Consider the following 24494-nt stretch of genomic DNA (forward strand, 5'->3'; position numbering starts at 1 on the left):
ATCAGTAAACGCATATTCAGTCAGAAATAAATAAGTTACATGAATGATAGTGCACTGATACCATATCATAAAATAACAAAATGTGATATTTAATAATAACAATAACATATTTGTAAAGTCACAATATGTTTAAACTTATCCTTATTTAGTTCAATTATTTATTCTTGCTCTCCGAATAAGTGGAGTAAACTAGGTCACGAAATATTAGAAAAAATCGATTTCTTACTTATCGGGGCTTAACAATATATGATTTCTATTATAAACAATCTATCTAATGCTCAATTTATTTGAAATTACCTAGTCAGACCCTACTGATGGCACTTAAAAATATGTACATATTCTAAAATCAAATTGAAAAGTTCTTTTTTCAAGGGACTTTTAGAAACCCACTTCTTCAAATTCAAAGCTAAAAGACATCAAGAATAAGCTCTGCCACAAAGACTCTGTGCCTCAGTTTTTATTCCTGGTTACGCATTGGGTATACATTGTTAGAAAGTTCAATACTAGAAGGAAACACCTATTTATTGTTCTGCGACTAATAAATAGTTATCTACTTACAGTTATTCCATGACACTGGTTATGAATATTCAGTTTGTTAAAACAAAAAGTGATAATTTTATTTGTATACTTATAACAACTTATACAAAACGATAATAATAAAGATGGATACTGAACTGTTGTGACAAGCGATCATAAAATTAATAATTTTTTTAACCTGATGAGTCAATTTAATGTATAATATGCAATGAAACTATATAACTGCTTTGTATTTTTGTACTGAAGTCAGTTTGAAAAGGTAATATTATATTATTGTTTACAAGCGACTACATCTTTAATTTTATTGAATGAATTGCAATTTATATGATTAAACTCCATGTCTTACTTACGCCTGTTACCCCTCGTGGAGGAGAACAGGCCGCTCACCAGTATTCCACACCGGACCTGATATCTACTTAATACTAGTAAGTGATAGCTTGTAAAAACTTCTCAAGGATATTTTTATAGCTCATTAGATGAAATGTGTAATTTAAAATATTAATTGGTAAGTAACAGGTTGAGACATTAACAAAAAACAACCACAAATCATGACAATAATATGTAAAAAATAAAATTTATTAACAGTACGGAAATGCTTTAGATGTACAAAGAGATTTGTGCTGATAATTATGAAATTTTTCAACGATGAAAACATTATTTTCACGTATGATAACGTACAATAACACTGTGCTGGTGGGCGACCTATGCTCCTCCGCGAGTGATAACAGGATTAAGTAAGTGGACAGATTTATCTGTCCTAGAGTACTTATATATATATATATATATGGAGAGACAGAGATGATTAAATGTTTCATCCTCTACTTTCTCATTTAAACAGCTATTTAATTACATAATATATGATTGGAAGACTACTTGAACTTCTTACATTATTAGTATATGTACTATGTTTCTCATAAACTTGTTCATCCGTAGAGTGTTTAAAAGGACAACACAAATCACATACAATGGTATTTTGAAACTCTTTTAATTTTCCTTTAATTTTTGCACATTTTGATTGTGTAGCATCTAATTGAGACAGAATATCACTTGTCAAATAAGTAGCTACACCTAAAATAAATAAAGTAGTAAACACATAAATTGTATGTATACTCAGAAATGTGTGCTTTTTTTTAATTAAAAACACGATTCTTTCTATACTTGCATGAAAAGTAAAGTTGTTAGTCTGTTCCAAATAAGGATTTAGGTTTAAACACAACAAGCTACTCCAACAGGATGTTTTTCAATACATTTAAAACAACCCCAACCGTTTTTGCGAACCGAATGAACAAAATTATTTGCTTTCAGGACTGAAGGTAATGCAATGACTGTTTGATTTGACTGTTGTCCAACTACTATCGTGGTTGTGGTCGCACATTGCTGAGCATTTTAATGCTTATTGAGTCCGTGATATTAATTACCTATATTTGTTATAATTTAAGATATTAGGAAAATAACCCTGATTTCATTAAACAAGCGTCATACCTATTCAGTACGTGAAATTATGTTACTGTATGTACTACAAATCGTTTACAAACCAAGTCGAATCATAAAGTCGACAAGATGTTATCAACCTCAAGATTAAAAAGACCACTTAATAATCCCCTTACTTATCAAAAAATGTTGAAACAAAACAACTGTAATAATTTCTACATTGCATCCTAAGCATCAATTTTCAACAACGATGGAAGCTCATTATTATCAATATTAATATCATTACTATTATCATTATCAGTATTGAATTGTGTAGATTGTTGAGTTTTATTGAAATTATGAACCGAATAATGTGGATTGATTGAAGTTAGAAATTAACATCAATGGACGCTGGCTCAGTGGCCTAGAAGTTAAGAGTTCACGCGGGAGATCAAAAGTCTGAATTCGATCTCCGCGTGCGGAGAAGAGGATAAAACAACCGTTTAGTGCTTCCAGGTTTTCAATGGTGGTCTAACATTGGTCGTTTAATGATTTCAATCATTATTACTATTACGGCAGCAATGTTCAACCCTAGTTAGTGATTAGTATGACAAGGCCAATCTTAAATTCTAATTAAAACTCATAACATAAAATCTACCAAGTGCTCCAAGTTGATTTTGTAAACAATGATACTAAAGGATGATATACGCTGCCTAGAATGTCGAATAATGATCAAAACGTTGCTTCGTGTATTTATGATAAATAACTAGCAAGTTACATTGATAATCTTGGTATGTGAATACTGAGGATTGGTGCTTATAATAAGTATTAATCAAACACTAACCAGATAAATTAAAAAAAGAACCAAATATCAATTTAGTTCGAATTTGTCGAAGTGGAATATATATATATATATATATATATATGTATATTCATAATATTTAGAGCTGTTAGTAATTTGCTTCAATAGCCTTATTGAACCAGAGATGCCTAAAATAATCTCTTAGTTAATTTACATTCTTCAGTGACTTGATTAGTTATACTCGTAAAAAATTACCAATTTTGATTTAACGTTGAACGCAAACATATAAATAGTCTTTGATTTGTTTACCTCAACTAACCTCAAAGCAAATTATAACGTTAAGGTGGAAGATAAAATATTTATATTTATTCTTCAGACCTATTCAGTTACATCTACCCAAAATATAATCTAACTGATGCTAACTAACAGCTAGATATTTAGGAAACATTCCAATTCCTACTAATTGTTCCATCAACTCTGTGATAAACAATGATCTATAAGAACTTCAGATTGTTCTCAAGAAGCTTTACTAGTACCAAAGGTGCTGATCTATTTTGGAAGACCAGTGGAGTTCAACCAGGTCTGTTGTGAGATATCAACTCACTGAAGACATTGGTGGATGTGTCGCTTAATTTCATGGATCAGTTGAAGTTAGGCATTAACACCGTCGGATGCCGGCCATCTCAGTGGTCTAGTGGTTAAGCGCTCTCGTGCGAACCTGATAGGTACTGGGCTCGAATCTCGTGAGGCAGGATTGTGGACGTGCACTGCTGAGGAGTCCCACAATAGGACGAAACGGCTGTCCAGTACTTCCAGGTTTTCCATGGTGGTCTAGCTTCAATTGATTCATGATCTCAACTATTAAAATTATGTTAGAAGAGTACAAACTTTTATAAAATATTGAAATTTCAAAATAAGGAGAATTTGGATTATTTGAGTACAGTGGATGATTCCAATGAATTATATTCATATACAATAAACAAATATGTAAAATGCTTGCTTATTTTGTAGTTTACCTGTTATATCAGGTCTTTGAATTGGATCAGGTTCTAGACAAACTTGAATTATTTGATCAACAAGATTGGAATATTGATTTGGACATTTAATTTTAACTGATTGATATTCACCTTTTACTATACGTGATGCAGTACTAAGAATACATTCACCTTGAAATGGTAAAGTGAATGTACACATCTGATATAGAATACAACCAAGTGCCCATATATCCGCACCTTCACCATACGGAAGACATTGTACCATTTCTGGACTATAAATGAGTTTCATTTTAAAAATATATACAATAAGTATTATTAGATCAAATATACAATTATTATTAAAATATGCCCGATTATCAAACGAAAGGATGGAAATTGAAATTAGTAAAATAATCCCTCGTTATAATTTATACACACCGTTGAGTGAAGCTAAAGAAAAAGATTAGGGTTCTTGACTATTATTCGGAGTTGTGCGAGATAAAGTCTAGATCAACCAATAATTTAATAATAAATAGCTTTAATACAAAACAAAGGTTCATAGTAGGGACAAATAGAATAGATTACTTAGTGAATATGATTGTGTTGAGAAGAAATTGAAGTTTGCACTTCAGTAATAAACTGAAATAGTAGGTCAGTCAGGGCGGAGTATTCGTCTATGTTTATCGATTTTTGTGTTTATATGTATACCTGTTCAGTGAGATTCGTGACAGTGATCTGCGGTTAAACATCTAATAAAATTAGATTTACAGATGAAAGACGAAGATATTCATTTATTACATTAAAATACATTTTAAATTACAGCAGCCTTCATCGTAAAGTATAAACGTAACTAGAAGTAGATATTGGAGTTTTCCTAAGCCTGATGATAACAAAATTAGGATCTATCTTATATATTTGGAAAAGAGCAAATAAGACAAAAAAGCTTTTGGTACGATAATTTGAACGTATTTGTAATGATAATATCCGGATCCAAAGCTAATATGATTACTGCCTCCATTCAAGAGTTATATTCCTAACTGACACATGGAATATCAGAAGACGAAGCCTAGATTGTAACTGAGAAGAATTAACATTTAGGAAAATCATCAAGATTTGTATAAACTTTTAAGAAATATAAAATTACAACTAAAAAAAGATTGAATTTCCTATTTGTCAAATAAAAATATCAGAAAAGGTTTTGTGAATATTATAGTAATTCCAATAGTTGAGATCATGAATCAATTGAAGCTAGATCACCATGGAAAACCTGGAAGCAATGGACGGTAGTCTAGCTTCAATTGACTCATGATCTCAACTATTGAAATATAAAAATATCTTAATACATTAATTTTTAGTTAGAACTATATACTCTATCAGAGTTTATTTGAAAAGGTCAAATTAAATAGGTTTTTCTAGCTTTTATATTATATGAAGTCAATCACTACAATTAAATTGATGCCAAAATTACTGAAAAGTAAAAATTACCTAGAAAGATATTTTATAATGGTTTAGGGCTTAGCTAATGTTAATTCTCCATTAGACAAACTAAATATCTAGTCACTATCCATCTTTGTTTATAATGCGTGTGAATTAAGGCAATATCGAGGCAATACGCACAGTATGCACATATATCAATAAAAGACTGATCAATTGCAATCCTAAACATCAATGGGAAGATTCAAATAAATAATACTAAGTGGATTTAAACTTCACTCCCTTGCACAAGCAAGTACCTATTAGGACTCAGTAGCTGAGTGGATAACGCGATGTCGTTTGGAGCGAAAGATACTGGGTTAGAGTCCCAGAGTGAACATCAACCCTGAGATGCAGGTGTATCCAGCTGACGAGTCCCAAATATGACGAAACGAGCGTTCTGGATTCCACTGCTAGCCACTATCCATCTTTGCTTATAAATATCTTTAAGGTTTAATTTTTAATTAATACATGATACGATACTGAATGTGGTCAATTTAATCAAACTTTATTCTTACAAAACCAGTTGTCTTATTAATATGCCACTTGATTTTTATTCCAGCTTTTGTATAGAACTAATCTACTTCAGCTTAGACATTTGAAGTAGTATAACTATCTCCCATTTAATTAGATGTAGTTTGTTACTGAAAAGTTTTTTTTAAAAGACTCAAAATAGATAAAAAAAACTATATATTCATTAAATAACAACTGCTGTAATCGTTATTCTTCCTAAATGCTTCATGTCTTAAGTGAATAGGAAAGACATTAGTTCATAATGAGTATTACCTAGATAAAATGTAATTTATGGTATAATATGTAATATGCATCAAAATAAATTAAATAATACCAGGCATATAATAATGTACCAACAGTTGATTTTATTTCATTTGAATTCAATGTTTTGTGATAGGCTAAACCAAAATCTGTTATAGTAACCTGAAATATATAAACATAATTATTGATAAAATAGTTCAACAGAAAGGGAAATGTTAAAACTCGAGATTGGATTGAATATTTAAAGTGAATGTATTTATCCCCCTTCTTCACATTACTATGGATTTCAAGCGACGTGTAATAAATGAACAAAATGACTTATACTGTGGTTACAGAGAAGACTTATAGAAATCTTTGAGTGAGAAAAAACCTAAAATTTTGTTTAAATTGAAGATAATTTCCATCACGAACTGAAGGATCATACAGAAACTAGTGAACAATGAATATTTACTGTCGTTTTAGTATAAAAACTCTAAGAATTGCGTGCTCACGAACTCAAATGGAAATTGATATGATGAGTCAATTAGAAGTAGCCAAACAAGAAGGCCACTTAAGGAAAATCAGGAATGACCTAAAGGACAATTGCATAATCAAACCCAGATGTTATGTTGCTGATGAATCTTTCAATCTGTTGTATCTCAACTTGATCAAGGATTAAAAAAATGTTTGATCGACCATTTGATGTTATTTATAATCCAGATTTAAAATTGTTCAATCAGCTAACTAATCTTATTTGTAATCAAAGATCTCCCCGTCCTTATATGATGCACAAATGGTGGCAGTTTTCCAGTGATTTTCAAAATGATCACAAGGAGAGAGCACGACAGAGTAAACCGTTCAAAGTAATCCCGCACCCAGCCTCATTTAATGATGTATCGCCAGCCAAATCAATGTTCAGAAGAAGGACTCGGACTTCATGTGATGCCCAGAATTCACATAGGAAACAGCCAAACTATAAACCTGAGGTAGGGAGAACTGTACTTCGTTTTCCTAAACGTCCAAGGAGGTGGACTTTTTTTCATGACGGAAGAGTGAGATAGTAAGCCAACCAGAAGTAGCTAAATAAGGTCACTTCATGACAATCAAAAATGACCTGATGTACAACTACATATCATTTGACTAAGAAATGGATTCGGTTTATAAGAAATATATATATATGAGTATTTATGCATATTATTCGGTAGCCCAGTAGATTTTCCATCCGAATATTGTCTTCTCACTCAAGTGGTTTGTTTGAGAGGTTAGCGCATACCATGCTATATATCATTATCAGATTTCGGACAGCGCCCATCATAACAAGGATGAACTTAAATCTCTTACGTTTCATCTTCAGCAATATATCATGCAATCACTGAGTCGAAATTGACTTACTTTCTATTGTTATTTTCGTTCAATCTCATGTCACCATCAGTGCGTGGCTACTGCCTTTCTTCCAAATGAGTTTAACGTCATACATCAACTAAGACTTCAAGAAATTCATCTGGACGATAATCCCCTATCAATGCATGATTATTATTTATTAAGGTGGATTCTTTGCAGATTATTTCCTAGTGATTATTAGTTTTTATCAGTCCTACAGCTATACTTTCACCTCGTAATCAAAACTACTTTTAATATAACAATTGTTTAGTAGAATGAACAAGTACATTACTTACCTTGTTACCTTCACTAATCATTATATTATTTGATGATAAATCTCTATGCAGTATTTTCTTCTCTTTATGTAAATAACGTAAACCTAATATTAACTGAATAAATATATCCCAAATATGTGATTCACTGAAATGCACATTCTTCTCTTTAAAAGATATAAGTAACTCAGTCAATGAAACACCATCCAAAAATTCCATCACAATGTATAAATGATCAGCTGTAGAAGCCAAAAAAAGAGTAAAAAAAATTTTTAGTGAGTAATTATTAACTGGTAAAATCTAATGTTCGGTTACTTTTCATTTGTACAAGTCACCGTTTAAATAAGACGGTTGAAACAAAAAATATTTTGAAGATTATTTCAACTTTATTATCAATAAATCATCTATACTGTTTTATAATTTAAAATCTGGACGTAAGTTGAAATACCGAAAACAAAATTAAATTTGTAAGCAAAGATGGATGGTGGCTAGCAGTGCAATCAAGGACGCGAATTTCGTCCTATTCGGGACTCGTCAGCATGATGTATCCGCATCTCAGAGTTGATATTTACTCAATGGGAAGATTCAAACAAATAATACCAAGTGAATTGAAAATTAAATTTGGTACGATACGATAATTTTGATAGTTGACAGTTAAACTTCAGTTCTCAACTTAGATGATCTTTATAAACATTGAAGTAAATCATAATATCAAGTATATATGCTAAAGAAAAGGAAAGAAGTCTTATTGATACAAATAATAATTATCATACATTAAATTCGTTTTGTATTGTTTGTTTAAAACTTCTCATCGATGTTTAGGACTGCAATTGGTCAGTCTCTTATTGGAATATGGGCATCCTGTGTGTATTGTCTCGATATTGCCTTAAGTCACAAGCTTTATAAGCAAAGATAGTTAGTGGAGTGAACGGAGTGAACATCAACTCTTGGATGCAGGTACATCCAGCTGACTAGTCTCAAATGGAAAGAGAACGTGCGTTTTGAATTCCACTGCTAGCCACCATACATCTTTGTTTACAATCATCATGCATTCTTTAAAATCAAGACGACAACAACAGTAGTGTTAACTGGTCATTTATTAAGATTTCAAGATGAAAATAAACCATTTGTGATATAGCTGTCAAAAAATTATATATGTACAATCAGGTCAAATTAAGCAGATGAAATGTATTATAAATATAAGAGCTTTCTTGGAAGATAGTAATTTACTACATCACATTATTTCTTCGCTTGTGTAACATATTTTAATAATAAATCTAAAAATCTATTCTCATTTTACTTCAGATGTAAAGAAGTTAGACAAAACGAGAATGTTAATTCATATTGTTCAAATAAATATTGCCATGATATAAACATTTAATGTATCCATTATCGAAATGAAGAAATAGTGTTTTTATATCCTAAGTGAATTGAAGACATGATGAACTGAAACTGAATATTGTATATTTCAGTTCAAAAAAAGTATGCTACAATTTAAATGATTAGCATGTTTTATTAAAAAAGGGGAAATGTTGAACAGAATCTGATCTTAATGACTAAATCATTACTGTAGATGATCAATGAATAAGAGAAACTACTCACCAAATGATTTTATAAAAAACAAGTTTTCAAGGTGATGAAAAGTGCTCACTCCTGATTCAATCTTAGGTATTACTATTTACTATAAGAATCAATAACACTATAAATGTATACAGTTAACATACATTGATGGTTATGAAGATTATTTCTAACAATCACTAATATTCCTATTCTTTGTTTGGTCTCGAACTATGACAGCTGAGGTATCTGTGAGTTTCTCAGTCTTCAAAAGTTAACTAAACAAATACAGTCGATGACTCAATCATCTCAAAATTTAATATTATTTAAAAAGGGTTATTCCCCTTACTAAACATTTTTTGCAATAGTATTATCGGGTCCCTCTATAGATCAAATTTCAAGTAAACATCAAAAACTAGGGAAGTTTCTTTCAAAATGAATCAAATTCAAGATATCCCGACAACACATTTCATGTATTATTAAAGAGAAATGAAAATAGATTTGAATTAGCAAAAACTTACAATCTAAAAATGTCTTATAATAACGAACAATATTTGGATGCCTTAGTTGTTGTCGTATAACATTGACTTCATTCAATATACGATCAATACACTGTTGACGTTCATTTGAAGTTCGACGAAAAAATATTTGACTAGTACTAACCTATGAATATAGATTAATTAATAAACATTTCAATATTATAGATCAAAGGGGGTTTTGTGGAGAATTTAGTATTTTCATAGTTGAAATCATGGGTCAATTGAAGCTAGACCACCATCGAAAACCTGGAAGCACTGGATTAGATTATAAAATAGACTTATATGAATTATGAATAAAGTTTTCTTGATCTTTACTGTTTGGTATTATTTACTGCTGCATTCCATGTGATAAAACATACTATTGATAGCAAGAAAAATACAAATCACTTTTGTCTCTAACAGTTTCATCAATTTCACATAGACTAAATGAATTCATGAAACTAGAAGGAAAATTCTCAATGATCCTCTCAGTTACGTCTTTATTAAGTAAGGTCTACCGAAACATAATAAATAATTAAATAATGAAAGTAGATAAAATCAATCATTCAATGAACTAAGATTTAGAAATTCTTTATTAGTACATATATCCCTAAAAGAAATAATTTATACTTGCCATAGATAAGCTAAATGACTAATGTTCACACATTTTATCTTGATAATGACCAGCATCTGTATATACCCGCGCTCTAATTGTTATATCCTAGTGAAGACACAAGCACGGATAACTTCCGGGACCTATTAATGGACTTTTATTCTCTCTCTCTCTCTCTCTCTCTATATATATATATATATATATATTCTTATTGCTTAACTATTGAGTAATTAGATTGTGTATATCTATATTCATCTTATTATAAGCTTCTGTTATGCGAATCATTTACTTCAAGCATACTCGGTTTATATACCAAACAGACAGGCCACATCACACCGTAAAAGAGCAAATAATATTTGTACAAGATCAAGCCAAATGTGGTTGTAAACGTGGGAGACAGCAATCAATAAACTGAATATAATTTAGGGACAGTAAATCATATAATAATCATTTATAGATCAAAATAAAGCTTATAATAAGATGAATATATATAGATTACATCTAATCACTGAATAGTTATACAATGACAATATATATAGAATAATAGTCCATTAATAGGTCCCGGAAGTTACTCGTGCTTATGTCTTCACTAGGATATAACACTATTGCTTATATTCATTCTGAGACTCAAAAGGGATACCTTTCCCTTCAAATGCCTCGTTGGAATCAGCAGTGATAAGATGTAAACAGTTATAGATCATATCCTCCTTGATATGAAGAACAGTCAGTCGAATATAACCTGTTCATTCCATTCTTGATTTCAGTTAGTTTACAAAAGCTGAATATCATAACATTTAGAAAATGAATTCATTATTGAAGTTTCATATTATTAGTTCTTAACTAAATGAAGTTATATTTTGTTATTTTCTAACGAACAATAAATGAGTGGTAAATACTAGGAATTATTTATAGACTATTATTACATATAGTGTTATTGGATAACCATTAACTATATTATATGTATATTTACATTCCTTTTATTATAGACTTTCATTTGATCTATTAACTACTATTATACGATTTACTAAAGTTATTCCCAATTTATTAACTACAATCTCTTACACTCATAGCCACTTTTGACTTGGTCTTGTATAATTTTTATTTTTCTTATTTTATGGTATGATGCGGTCTGATTCGCTTGTTTATAAACTGCATATGTCTGAAATACATGAATCATACAGTAGAAGGTGAGACTGTGCCTTAAACTCAAACGGGCAAGGCTAGTTGAGAAAATCCAATAAACACTCAGAGTTGACTCTAGGCTGCTTGTACTGGTTAGCGTGTCATTGGTTTGGCACAGTGTCAAGGTCATGTAACTCGGTGTTCAAATTGGTGATTTAGTCATGTGGTATTTGAGGGGCTTAGAATGTAACATACTTCATTGTCATTTCTAAATCACAACAACTTATTACTAACATGAGAAAATAATTGATTAGATGAATTGTAAAAAAATATTGCAACTTAGATGAAATTGTGTAAACAGTTGTAATTCATCAATTACGACCCTGATTATTGATACTCTTTTCAGTTCCATTAAAAGAATACTTTCTATCTAACAGTTTCGAATTGTAATTTGTAACTTTATTTTAAAAAAGCACTAGTGTGTAAACCAATAATGGCTTATTGAAATAATAATTTTTTGAGCATTGACGGGGTAACTTATAGATGGATTAAAACCCATTTAAGCACAGGCTATTTATCACTTTAAATAATTCAAAAGTTAGTGATTAATTTATCATTGATATCATTAGAAAAATATTATTGTCCATCACTAGACATGAAACATTTAGCATAAATGTATTATTTGCCTTTGTATTTGAATAAGGCATTGATATAATCTCACACTGATAAGATGAAATAAAACATAAAATGACATTCTAATCCAGCATGATATTTAGTCAAGACAACATACAGTTTATTTCAGTGTGATGTTTATTAGATATATTAATGTTTCGTATCAACTTAGTGTAATATTCGTTTAACATTAGTTATGTATTAATACAGCATAGAATCTATTCTATATTTCCATAATTTCAGTTATATATACGATATTCATTGACTACTGATAAAATGTCAGTAAAATCTTTATGAATAAATGAATGTACTTGATTAAGCGGTTAACGTGTTTTATCAGCCTTTTACAAAGGTTGTTTTCTTTCTTATGCTGTTATACTTCACAGTTTCATTTTTCAATTTCAATCTCAGTCCCGTATTTATAGCAATTATATATTGACAATATTAGAGAATTCTCAAGTAGCTGTTGATGGATGAAAGTGGAAACCGGCTATACAAGACTATATGGTGTTTCTAATAAGTGAATGGAAAAGGACTTTTATCTCAAATTAATAATGAAATGGTTGTTTCAAGCTGTATTTATTCTTTGATTTATTCGTCGGTTTTCTTAACTTTAACTTTATTACTTCAGTTCGGTTGTTAACTTCAATATGTAAGTTAACAACTGAGCTGCAATAATAAAGTTATCATTAAAAATACTGAGGTGGCTGGGATATGTGTTACATATGCCTAACCCCCACCTACCTTGACAGGCGATGTTCTCTGGTACAGAAGTAGGTTGAAAGAAAGCTAGAGGCGACATAACTTTTGTTTGCTTTAATTTTACTACTTTTATTTTGTTTACGAGCTTTATCTTTTATGTCTAATCTTTCCTGTTACTACTCGCACTGTTACTACCTCTATCATCCTGAGATTGAGTCTGACAAATTCATTTCTCTGTGCTGGTGCGGTATGACAACTTTAGCCGATTTCTGTTTCCTTTTCAAATGCAAATAAATATAACATGATTATGTTGGATTTTTATAGTTTTTTTTTTTAAAAAAAAGCAAAATGTAGTCAAGTTAACAAATATCCTCATCATACAATCCAATGAAAATTACCTTCTTAATTGCATAATTATTATAAGGCATTTTATTTTTTGATGCTTTAAATACTTTACCATATGCACCAGTTCCAAGTAATTCTAATATTGAATATTCACGTACATAATGAATAGGTGTTCGATTTATATCACAAGAAATTATACCATCAATAAGTTCATTATATTCTTCATTCTATAACATAAAAGAGAAAAAAATTGATTAATACAAAAATAAGACTACGTTTCTATTTGTTTTATATAAACATTAGTAAATGACACCACATTAAATAAAATAATTAATTTTGTAGTTGAAATCATGAGTCAATTGAAGCTAGACCACCATAGAAAACCTGGAAGCACTGATCGACCGTTTCGTCCTATTGTGGGACTCCTCAGCAGTGCACATCCACGATCCCGCACTCGCGAGATTCGAACCCAACTTCCTGTCTGGAAGGTTTACATTATCTCTTTAATTTTCAGTTATATTTTAGGCACAATAATTACATTCTGAACTAAGTTTTACTCATCCCATTTTTGTTATTAGCTCTTGTTTATTATTTATTCACTTATCTCTGGTTCATTTGTCTTTTATTGTTGTGAATGTTACAGAATATTATTATACATATCATATACATTGGCAATATTTTTATTGAATCTCTTAAATCTATTTGTATCTTTGCTTCACTATGTCGGTATATTTTCACAGCAATAATCAACGAACATCAATTGTGTCGTCACTTTCAACTTTCTCTGTATATTTGATTTATAAGCATTGCAGGTTTTAAGCATTAAACGAGAATTTTACAAAACAAAATGAATTCATATCATTGTGTCCAAATCTTTGCTCTAAATCTATTCAAGATGTTTGACAGAAACTAAGTCTATGAAATTAAATTTGTCAAATATTCCATTAAAACAATCAAAGTAAACAATTGATTATTTTCATTCAATAATGTTAGAAAAGAAATCGATGATCTTTTTTTGTGACTTACATTTAATGATTCAAGTAGATTAACTAATTTCTCATAACCATTTGTATCTGTTGTTGTGTTGATATTGATTTCGATTAATTCCGATAATAAAGATGATGGTAAAAATGATTTAATTAAACGTCGATTATGTTCAGATATAAATAATCGACGTAATGCACAAAATGCATTTGCCTTGTATAGAGATATGATAAATGATACAAAAATACAGAATACAACAATGGATAGAATATAATTATAAAATCATTATATAAATTCAAAAAGATTTTAGTCGTTGTTAAATATGAGATACATTTCAATTAAATGGATATATATATATTCAACTAACAGCAATAAACTCTTACCTCATAAGCAAAGATGGATAGTGGCTAGCAGTGGAATCCAGGACGCACATTTCGTCCTATTCGGGACTCGTCAGATGGATATACTTGCATCTCAGAGTTGATGTTCACTCTGGAACTCGAACCCAGTACCTTCCGCTTCAAACACCATCGCGTTATCCAATCAGCTACTGAGTCCTGATAGCCACTTGCTTGTGCAATGAGGTGAAGTTTAAATTCACTTGGTATTGTTTGTTTGAATCTTCTCATTGATGTTCAGGACTGCAATTGATCAGTCTCTCATTTATATATGTGCAAAGATCTATCCATCTTTTCTTATAATGCTAGTGAATTACGGTTATATCAAGGCAATACGCACAGTATGCACCTATTCCAATTAGAGACTGACCAGTTGCAGTCCCAAACATCAACGTGTAAGATTCAAACAAACAGTACCAAGTAAACTTTTACCTCGCTTTCAAAACCAAGATATGATAACTCCTTTCTTTCAACCTCCGTTACTTCAAAAGACAAATCATACATAAACGATAAATGTCGGAGATCACAGAAGATAAATTATAAAAAGATACACCCATGTATAGAGACATGTAACATATGCTCGGAAATGAGGTGAAACAACAAGTATACTAAAAGAATCCAAAGTCACCAAAAAAAATAGCTTCTTTAGCTATGATGGAGACTGAAGATAGTTCTCGTGGAGAGATTTGAAGTAAATAAAATTCATATTTACAAAATATATCTACATGAAAAGTTATCACTACAGTTTCATATCGAACAGAAAGTCAATGAAATCCTCAAAAAGCCACAAATATCTGTTTTGTTCTAGTCTAGGATTCTTTACTTATGAAAACCAAACAATTAAATATGATATCAAGCACAATAGCTTTGTGCAGGAGAAGATGACCAGTGTAGCAGCAGCCTCAGTAGCAGTAGGTCTCAATATAAACAAAGGGAAAAGCAAGACTCTCCGGTACAATACAACATACACCAGTCCAATTACACTTGACGGAGAAGCTTTGGAGGATGTGAAAACCTTTACATATCTGGGCAGCATCATTGATGAACACGGTGGATCTGACGCAGATGTGAAGGCGCGGATCGGCAAAGCAAGAACAACATATTTACAACTGAAGAACATCTGGAACTCAAAACAATTGTGAACCAACACCAAAGTCAGAATTTTCAATACAAATGTCAAGACAGTTCTACTGTATGGGGCGGAGACTTAGAGAACTACGAAAGCCATCATCCGGAAGATACAGGTGTTTATTAACACTTGTCTACGCAAAATACTTCGGATCCGTTGGCCATACACTATCAGCAACAAGTTACTGTGGGAGAGAACAAGCCAGATTCCAACAGAGGAAGAAGCGCTGAAGGTGGATAGGACAGACATTGAGGAAATCACCCAACTGCGTCACAATGCAAGCCCTTACATGGAATCCTGAAGGCCAAAGGAGAAGAGGAAGAACAAAGAACACATTACGCCGAGAAATGGAGACAGATATGGGAAGAATGAACAACAATTGGATCGAACTAGAAAGGAAGCCCCAGGACAGAGGGGGTTGGAGAATGCTAGTCGGTGGCCTATGCTTCATTAGGAGTAACAGGTGTAAGCAAGTAAGTACAATAGCTTTGAATCAATATTTTGAAACCCGATAGAAAACATTTCTAACTTTGGCACACTTATTTTACGTACGAAAAATATATTATCGTACAAATGTAATCACTTCGTATAATTTTCTGCACAAAATCTTTGTAAAGTAAGGAATAACTTAATGTTTAAAATTGAGAATAAATAACTTACATATAAATGGCGAATATTTCCTAACCCAAATTTATTTATATCAATTGTTTGTTGACTTTCAACATCATTAGTTTGTTTCAATTCTGATTCAATTGCTGTTAAACATTGTTTTTCAACATTACTTGAATATTTAATTAATAATTGTGAACCAATCAAATGTATACCATTTTCACGTGCAACAATTTGAGCATAAAAATCATTCATTGCCAATTGAGATAATATTCCACATATAGCTTTATGAAGAGGTAAGAAAAATATATAGCCGAAAGTCAAGTCTTATTTATTGATAAGCTAACAATAAACTCAGAAACTTTCTATATAATATTTATATTATATATTCTAGTAAATCGGTTATAATTTACATTTAATATGAACGTTGTTGAGTAAATATCGTTTAAACAAGATCTAATATGAGTTTGTTCATCAACCATTCTGAACAATTAATTTATTGACTTTATTCAATCATATAGGAATAGGTCAAATGGTACCATGATGTATTTATTTACCATCAGAGCTATCAATCACAATATTGTCATAATTATGATATGATGAAGAAAAACTTTCTGTATTTACATTTAGTGATTGAACGGAAATAGTTAAGATAAAAGTATCACAAAATAAACGTCTATGTAGACTGCAGATATCCTTTACCACTAGCAATCCCGCAAAGTTAATCATAAACTATTTTGAAATAACTAACCCACGTCAACCTATGAAATTCTGTTTAATTTACTATAAAAGTGGAGAGCCTTTCAGATTATATTGATGAATAAAGGAGCATTCAATAATGAACTTAAACTTTTCTAAATGGGAACTTACATATATTGCGCCGTATAGTATCTTGGTCAAAATCATGTACCTTGAGAAAAATCAATAAGGGATTAAATAATAAAATTTATTTCAGTATGGCGTTGTAGAGGTTGTTGAGTTTTATTGAAATCACAAACCAATCTAAGTTAGACAAAGATTGACAACCTGGAAATACTGAAACACCGTTTTGTTTTAGTGTGGGACTGCTCAATAATACGGATCCACGACCATGCAACTGGTAATCTGATCCAGGACTTTCTGCCTCTCCCGCAAATACTTAACTTCTTTTATTGAAAAAACTGTGAATTTTAACCAAACGTTTCCTTAAATAACAATATTCAGTAAACATTCAGATGTGATACTTATTACAGTAGTCTAACCTGTTGTGACACTTGTCAAAAGTTAATTTTTTGTTCACTGAATGCTGGAACTTTAGAATAAAGATCCTGAGTGATATGTTATAACCATAAGTACCATATAGGTATCTTTGAATTAATAAATTCAGTAACGAACTACTACGAAAATATAACTTCATGATTGAATTACACAGTATACTAATAATTTATTTAGATATCCTATAATTTATTTAAATCAACATTAATTCTGAATCCAGTTCTCATCGTAAACCGAAATTAGCAAGAAAAATACTGAAAAACAGTAAATATTGGACAGATGATTTATCCTACAACGGGATTCCTCAAGAGAGCCTACCTAAAACCCACATAAGATTGAAAGAAACCAAGACCCTAAGTTTTCACAGCAAGCACTCTGTATTTAGACGATTGAAAAGGATTTCTTTAGTCCACCCATAGAGCGACTATTATTTATTATCAACACTAACAACTGTCTCATTCTAAATATCTTTGGCTAAATACTTCACGGTGTCAATTTATATAAAATTTCAAAAACCATTTATCTAAATAAAAATTTAATTGTCATTACATCCATATAGACACACAAAGGATTGAGAAAATAAGAATAAAAAACAATCCATATTCTTTAATATGTATTTATTTGAAATCAGATAATCTATTCATAACCATAAAAGTTAACTCACCAATTTCGTTTCACAGAGACATTCTTCTGAAGTTTTCACGGTATATGTCGACGAGTTCGTATAAACTGAACAATTAGACAGTTCTTTTATGCTGTTAGGGTTGTTTAAATTGGATTTGAACTGCAAACATACTCTGAAATTTATTGAGATATTTTTTATACCAACTTTATCATGAGTAAATATAATATTTTACCGAAATTTCATTTTGGATATTTTAAGGATTTTCCTAAGGAATTACAGATGAAACTGTTTTATCAAAATAATATGATTGGTAAATTACTAATTAATATCAGAATAAGTTTTGTGGATATTATAGTAATTTCAATAGTTAAGGATCATGAACCAATTGAATTGGGTTCAAATCTCACGAGACGGGATCGTGGATGCGCACTGCTGAGGAGTCCCACAATAGGATAAAACGGCCGTCCAGTGCTTCCAGGTTTTCCATGGTGGTCTAGCCCTAATTGATTCGTGATCTCAACTATTAAATTTACTAATTGTCATATAACTTCTTAGACACAAATACCCTTGAAAAATAAAGTTACACGCTGACACTAAACTAATGATTAACATAGTGATATAACGGGATAATAGGCTAGATTACGATTTTTCTTAATTCATTGTGATCGTTGCTAAATATTGGGCTGCCCATGCTTCTCCACGAGAGGTAAAAATCGTAAAAAAGTAAGTATTTGCTAAATATTACTTCCTTTTTTTAAAGATAGTGTGGTAACTTTTCAGAATAATATTTATTTCATTTTCAGTGTAATAATTAGCTGAGCATAAGATGGGTTTCATTTTTAGTACAACGTTTATTCACGATATGACATTTTTTTGTAATATAACAGCGTGGACAATGTTTAGCATGAAATGTAGTATGTGGTTTTGTCATAAATCTGGGTATTTTTTATATATGCGATATTTTGTTAATAAATAATCAAGTGGAGGTACGAATCAATATGTAAAGGAGTGTATTTTCGACTAAGATCGTCATGTTTTGAAATTAATGAGTTTTCACGTGTACCAATCTTTTGTATTCCTACTTTCCGTTGTGGAGATTGGAGTGATTTCTTTTTTTCAAGTATAAATAATAAATAAATAAATGAATAAATAGTTCGTCTTATTTTGTTCAATTTAAACCCAATGATCGAATAAACGCCGATGATATTAATGAAACCTTTTCGTAGACTTCAGAAAAGTTACACAGCTTGAAACGGAAACTAATTTAGTCGTCAGTTCTTAGATTGCTGACTAAATAACCTAAGGATTTAAAATAAACATGTGTAGAATCAAAAGATTTTGATAATTCATTAACCGTTAATCACAAAAATGAGTTAAAATCATGACAATTCTTCTGTAGGATGATAATAACATATTGTAAAAACAGAACATTGTGTACAGTTTGTGTAAAATACTTGGATTAAGTAGATTCAATAATCGATTGATATCACTGTTATTATATTCACCTTATCGATTTTAAAAAATAAATCTTCCACGTCAAAAATGACCGATAAGTAGCACTATGAAACGGATCGATAATTTGTTAATAGAAACAATTCACTTTCAACTACTAGAATCCGGGCTTAAATCCAACATCATCTACTATGGTTCTTGTAGCTAAGTATTACTAAAACTCGTACAAAAATGGTTAGTTCATAACCGAGTACATAACTTTTTTTACCTGATTACTGAGTGGGAGAAGAAAAGTAAATAATTTATGCTTAATTGTCAAAATAAACGAAAAATTCCTGTACATATAACTTCTCATATTTAGAATTGATTAATTACAGATTAGTAACCACTATAATGCCTTTTAGTCTTTGCTGCTGTTTGAAGTCTATCGACCAAATTAAAATGTGGCCAATAGCCCGAAGTTAACTGATATTGCCAACACTACGTTGAGGTGTTGGGTGATTATAGGTAGTCGGCAGGAATTTCTGGGCATTCTTACTCGTCAGCAGAAAGTATCTGTAACTTTCTAACATCTCAACAATGTGAATGCGGTGTTGAGTCACATAAACTAGTCGGCACATCGCAACTCGATTGGTGGGTGTTCATCAGTACTAAATCATCACATAAATATGCTACTGGTGTTTACTCAAAAATCAATCGTTAATCAAGCGTCTCAGACTGCGGAACTGGACAATGCGATTTCGAATTCTAAGAGAAGCATTTGTTCCCTCAAGACTGCAGGTGCACCTCACGGGCGAATGTCAACTAACACGAAACTTAGATCCAAGGTTACCTGATAGCTAACTAAAACCACCCTAAATAAATTCTCACGTTCGTTATTTGTGTAGAAACAGAAGATTCAGCGTATCCAATTTCACCTTTGATCTGAACGTTGTCAGATTCAGATGATCACATATATTATGGAAGGTAAATTATTACCTTTGAATCGATATTTCTACTGAACATTATGGTACAGCTCATCAAAATAAAAGAAACTAAAACTTATTCAATGATTACAAGATATGAGAAATACATATAGTTACATTTCTTTAGCAGACAAAGTTTGAATTAGGCAAGGACCTCATTGTCAACTCTACAAACACTATCCAACTAATCTATGTTAACTTAGGAACTGAGACACGTTGGTATAGCTAGAATATGAGTTATATATCACGTAATGACGCCTGTTACGCAAATCTGAAAACAAGCAAACTAAAAACTTATTGAAAATCCATGACGTTACTAACTGAAATTTCTTTATTCAAACATTCAAAGATGAAAATAACTTTAGCCTGATACCGTAGATAACAAATTAAAATCAATTCAATTGACACATATGTAACTACTGCTTCTCTTGCTATAAACATCGAATGTACATTCATTCTTTGCATATATTTTGATACAATTTATCTCCTTATTATCTCCTAGCTCCATGATACATTAAACTAGTTTACTAAAGTGAATGAATGTACACTGATTTTCTATAAATCTAGAATCTTGTATAAATAACAACAAGAAACGAAATACTGTTTCTTTGTTATAAAATTATAACTTATTAAATAGGAATAATATATTTGTAAAATCTCAGCGAATGAATTCGAATTAAATCCAAAGTTTCACCTGACAATCTGGTCCAAGCTTTTTCAAGGAAATATAATGAAATTAAAAAAAACGTCAAATAAGAAAATTTGAACAAATGTTTAAACATCCATCAAAATCCGATAATGACGCGATCAGAAACAAATCCAAAGTAAAGATATATTTCCTTGAAAAAGCTTGGACCAGATTGCCAAGCGAAACGTTGGATTTACTTCAAATTCGTTCGCTGAGATTTTACAAATATATATTCTTCCTATTTAATGTCTTACATCAACTCGGCGCCCAAATACTATGAAACTATTCATTCTAATTTAGACGAAAGTTCTTATCCAAATTATTATTAGTTTTCTGATTGGATAACCTATAAAGTATGAACTGGAGAATCATGTACTTATTTATATTCGATAATTTTGATGCTTGATTATACTTCCTTGAAAAAGCTTGGATCAGATTGCTAGGCGAAACGTTGGATTTACTTCATATTCATTCACTAAGATTTTACAAGTATATATTCTTCCTATTTAATATCTTACATCAATTCAGCGCCCAAATATTGTGAAACTATTAGTTCTAATTTAAACAAAAGTTCTTCTAAAATGGATAACTTACTTTAAATAATTCAATAAAATTTTTATTCCATTATGATTACGAAATATTTTTTGATATTTTGATATTTTTATTAATTTTTCTAAACATAAAATAATATACGTTTTAAGTGTAATGAAATTTTCAATTATTTCATTCATTTCAATTGGTTGATGAATTAAAGAGAAATAATCAATAATTTGAAGAATTTTTAAATAATTCTCTTCATTTATTTTATTTGTTACTAACGGTTTCTGTTATTATAAAATTAAAAAAACAAAAAACAGTGTAGTTTTATTTTTTGGGATTTTATCTTAATAATTAATTAGTAAACAATCATTAAGCAAAACATATAATCAGTAAGAATGTAAATAGTATATATATGAGACTCTAGGTGGCATAGCTCAGAATCAATCACAATGGCGTAGGTGTATACACTTTCTGTCATCCCTTAAACCGTGAGATTAAAATTCCTTTATATCTTTCTTCCTTCCTATACTATATCCTTATATACAATCTTTCTTTTATATATTACCACCATTATATTAACTACTCCTATGAATCCGGTGTTCATTTTGTTGTGCTAATGAGGTATGACAACTTGGACCGATGCATATGTGTGTCTGATCCTACGTTGTAGCTGACTGACTAAAATAATATATATCTATATATATATATATATGAACGATACATTTATTGAAAATAATAATAAACTATTTGAGTAGTTTTATGAGGATTTTTTAAAAAAAACGTTTAAAGTATCGTTTATCAGTGACTGATATCAATTGTGATATTATTGAAAATCGTAAAGTAATAGTCAAAAGTTCCGTTTATATTTGTAACCCGTTTTATTATTACCATTACTATTATTATTATTATAATTGGTAGTAGTAGTATCAGTATTATTATTAATCGCTTTATTCAATGTGAAGCTTCAATCGACTCATGAATTCAACTATAAAATCACTAAAATCGCCAAAAAAAACCCTTCTAATAATAATCATATGCTCATTAGTGACTGGATTCAAGAGATATTTCTTGGATTTCTAGTGAGAAGCAGTGACCAGTGGAGTTCACCCAGGTCTGTTGTGAGATATCAACCCATTGAAGACAATCGTGGATGTGTTGCTCAGTTTCGTGGATTGGTTGAAGTTAGACATTAACACCGTTGGATGCCGCTCGGCTCATTGGTCTAGTGGTTAAGCGCTAGCGCGCGAGACTGGGTTCGAATCTCGTGAGGCGAGATCGTGGATGCGCACTGCTGAGGAGTCCCACAACAAGACGAAACGGCCATACAGTACTTCCAGGCTTTCCATGGTGGTCTAGCTTCAATTGACTCATGATTTCAACTATAAAATTACTGAAATCTCCACAAAAACCCCTTCTGATCTGAATAATGTTCATTCTTTTCAATTCATATTGCCAACCACCACGATGTCTCTGAACATACTTTTTTGTAACTTGTACAGAGAAAAGTTGTCAACTTATCATAAACGAGCCTGAATAGGTTACGCAATCAACAGACATAATGATGTGTTAAAACAGGCAAAAACAGATAACTTGTTGAAATATCTAGATGACAAAAACATGTAGCCCAGATATTCAGGCAGGCCGCCAAGATACAGTAAAAAAATATCCCACAACGAACTGATATGAAAACTGTAGTATCGGTCGCTATGTTAAGCCACCACAGCTTACTCTAACTTTCGGACAGATCGGTTTATTTATTATTACTGAGTCACATTTTGACTTGTCAATTATTCGCTTATTAACGTCGACTGATTTTATATGACCATATGGGTGTGCACTTTTTATCCTATTCATTAAATGTCTGTAACTCATTTTTGTCTGACCGTAAATATCGATTAACGCTTGGTTAAATAGAGTTGCCTTATATACCTTCTCCACTGCGCGTCATTTCTCTTCTCTTCGTTTCGTTAATCATCTGTCTAGATCAATGATTGTGGTTGAAATATACATGTCGCTAATCCTCGCAGATAATTATCGATTTGAATTGCGTTAGTGAATAACGGAATTAACTGAGCCAAATACGAGAATGGATTCCGAATACATGTATTTCATATATATGATCACATACATGTGATCACAAATATCTATTCATTGAGACCTTAATATTTTTTAATAGTAAACCAAAACGGTCTAATAACAACACTTACCGAGGATTCATGTTCACTTGAAATTAATGATAAAAGTTTCGGTATTAGCAATGGTTTTGTAGACAGTCGTTTCAAGTAATCATCGTCTCCGGTCAGTACGGTGAGTAAATATGATTTCAACCTTAATGAAATTTAAAATAGTCATCACTATGATAAAAAGCTAATTGGAAGCGTCAAATTCCTAATAAACGTAGTTTGAAAGTTGAGAAAATAACAGATCAAAAAACGTAATTTCACCTGGCTTCTGAAAGAATATTCACCTTTATTGGAATTTACTATGATTGTGATTTAAGTTAATCTGTAAGTTTATTTGGTAAAAGGAATCTAAAAGTGAACATCATGTCGTCTCAAAAATCCATATATAAGTAATAAAAAAATGATTTTTAAAATCATATACTTTCTAAAACAATAATACTGGCTCGATTCTCATGAGATTTAGAGCAGCCTCTTAAGGGGTCGGAAACATATGTACTTATATATAACAGTGTTTAACCGTCTCCACAATAATGTTCG

General features: G+C 30.9%; 1 protein-coding gene across 1 annotated transcript; it reads right to left on the reverse strand.

Annotated features, from left to right (window-relative positions):
* Window positions 1-1375: 1375 nt before the first annotated feature.
* On the reverse strand, window positions 1376-24322 carry Smp_009800 (serine/threonine kinase; the record flags this gene model as incomplete). The annotated part of the gene is made up of 13 exons (XM_018792036.1): window positions 1376-1605; window positions 3766-4016; window positions 6044-6132; window positions 7626-7840; window positions 9680-9821; window positions 13184-13357; window positions 14157-14327; window positions 16302-16534; window positions 17121-17160; window positions 18169-18331; window positions 21829-22058; window positions 23982-24102; window positions 24318-24322. 13 exons carry the CDS (start codon window positions 24320-24322, stop codon window positions 1376-1378), a joined length of 2064 nt encoding a protein of 687 aa, XP_018644937.1.
* Window positions 24323-24494: the final 172 nt, after the last annotated feature.

Source organism: Schistosoma mansoni (assembly GCF_000237925.1).
Source record: "Schistosoma mansoni, WGS project CABG00000000 data, chromosome 1 unplaced supercontig 0010, strain Puerto Rico, whole genome shotgun sequence".
In the NCBI taxonomy this organism is placed as follows: domain Eukaryota; kingdom Metazoa; phylum Platyhelminthes; class Trematoda; order Strigeidida; family Schistosomatidae; genus Schistosoma; species Schistosoma mansoni.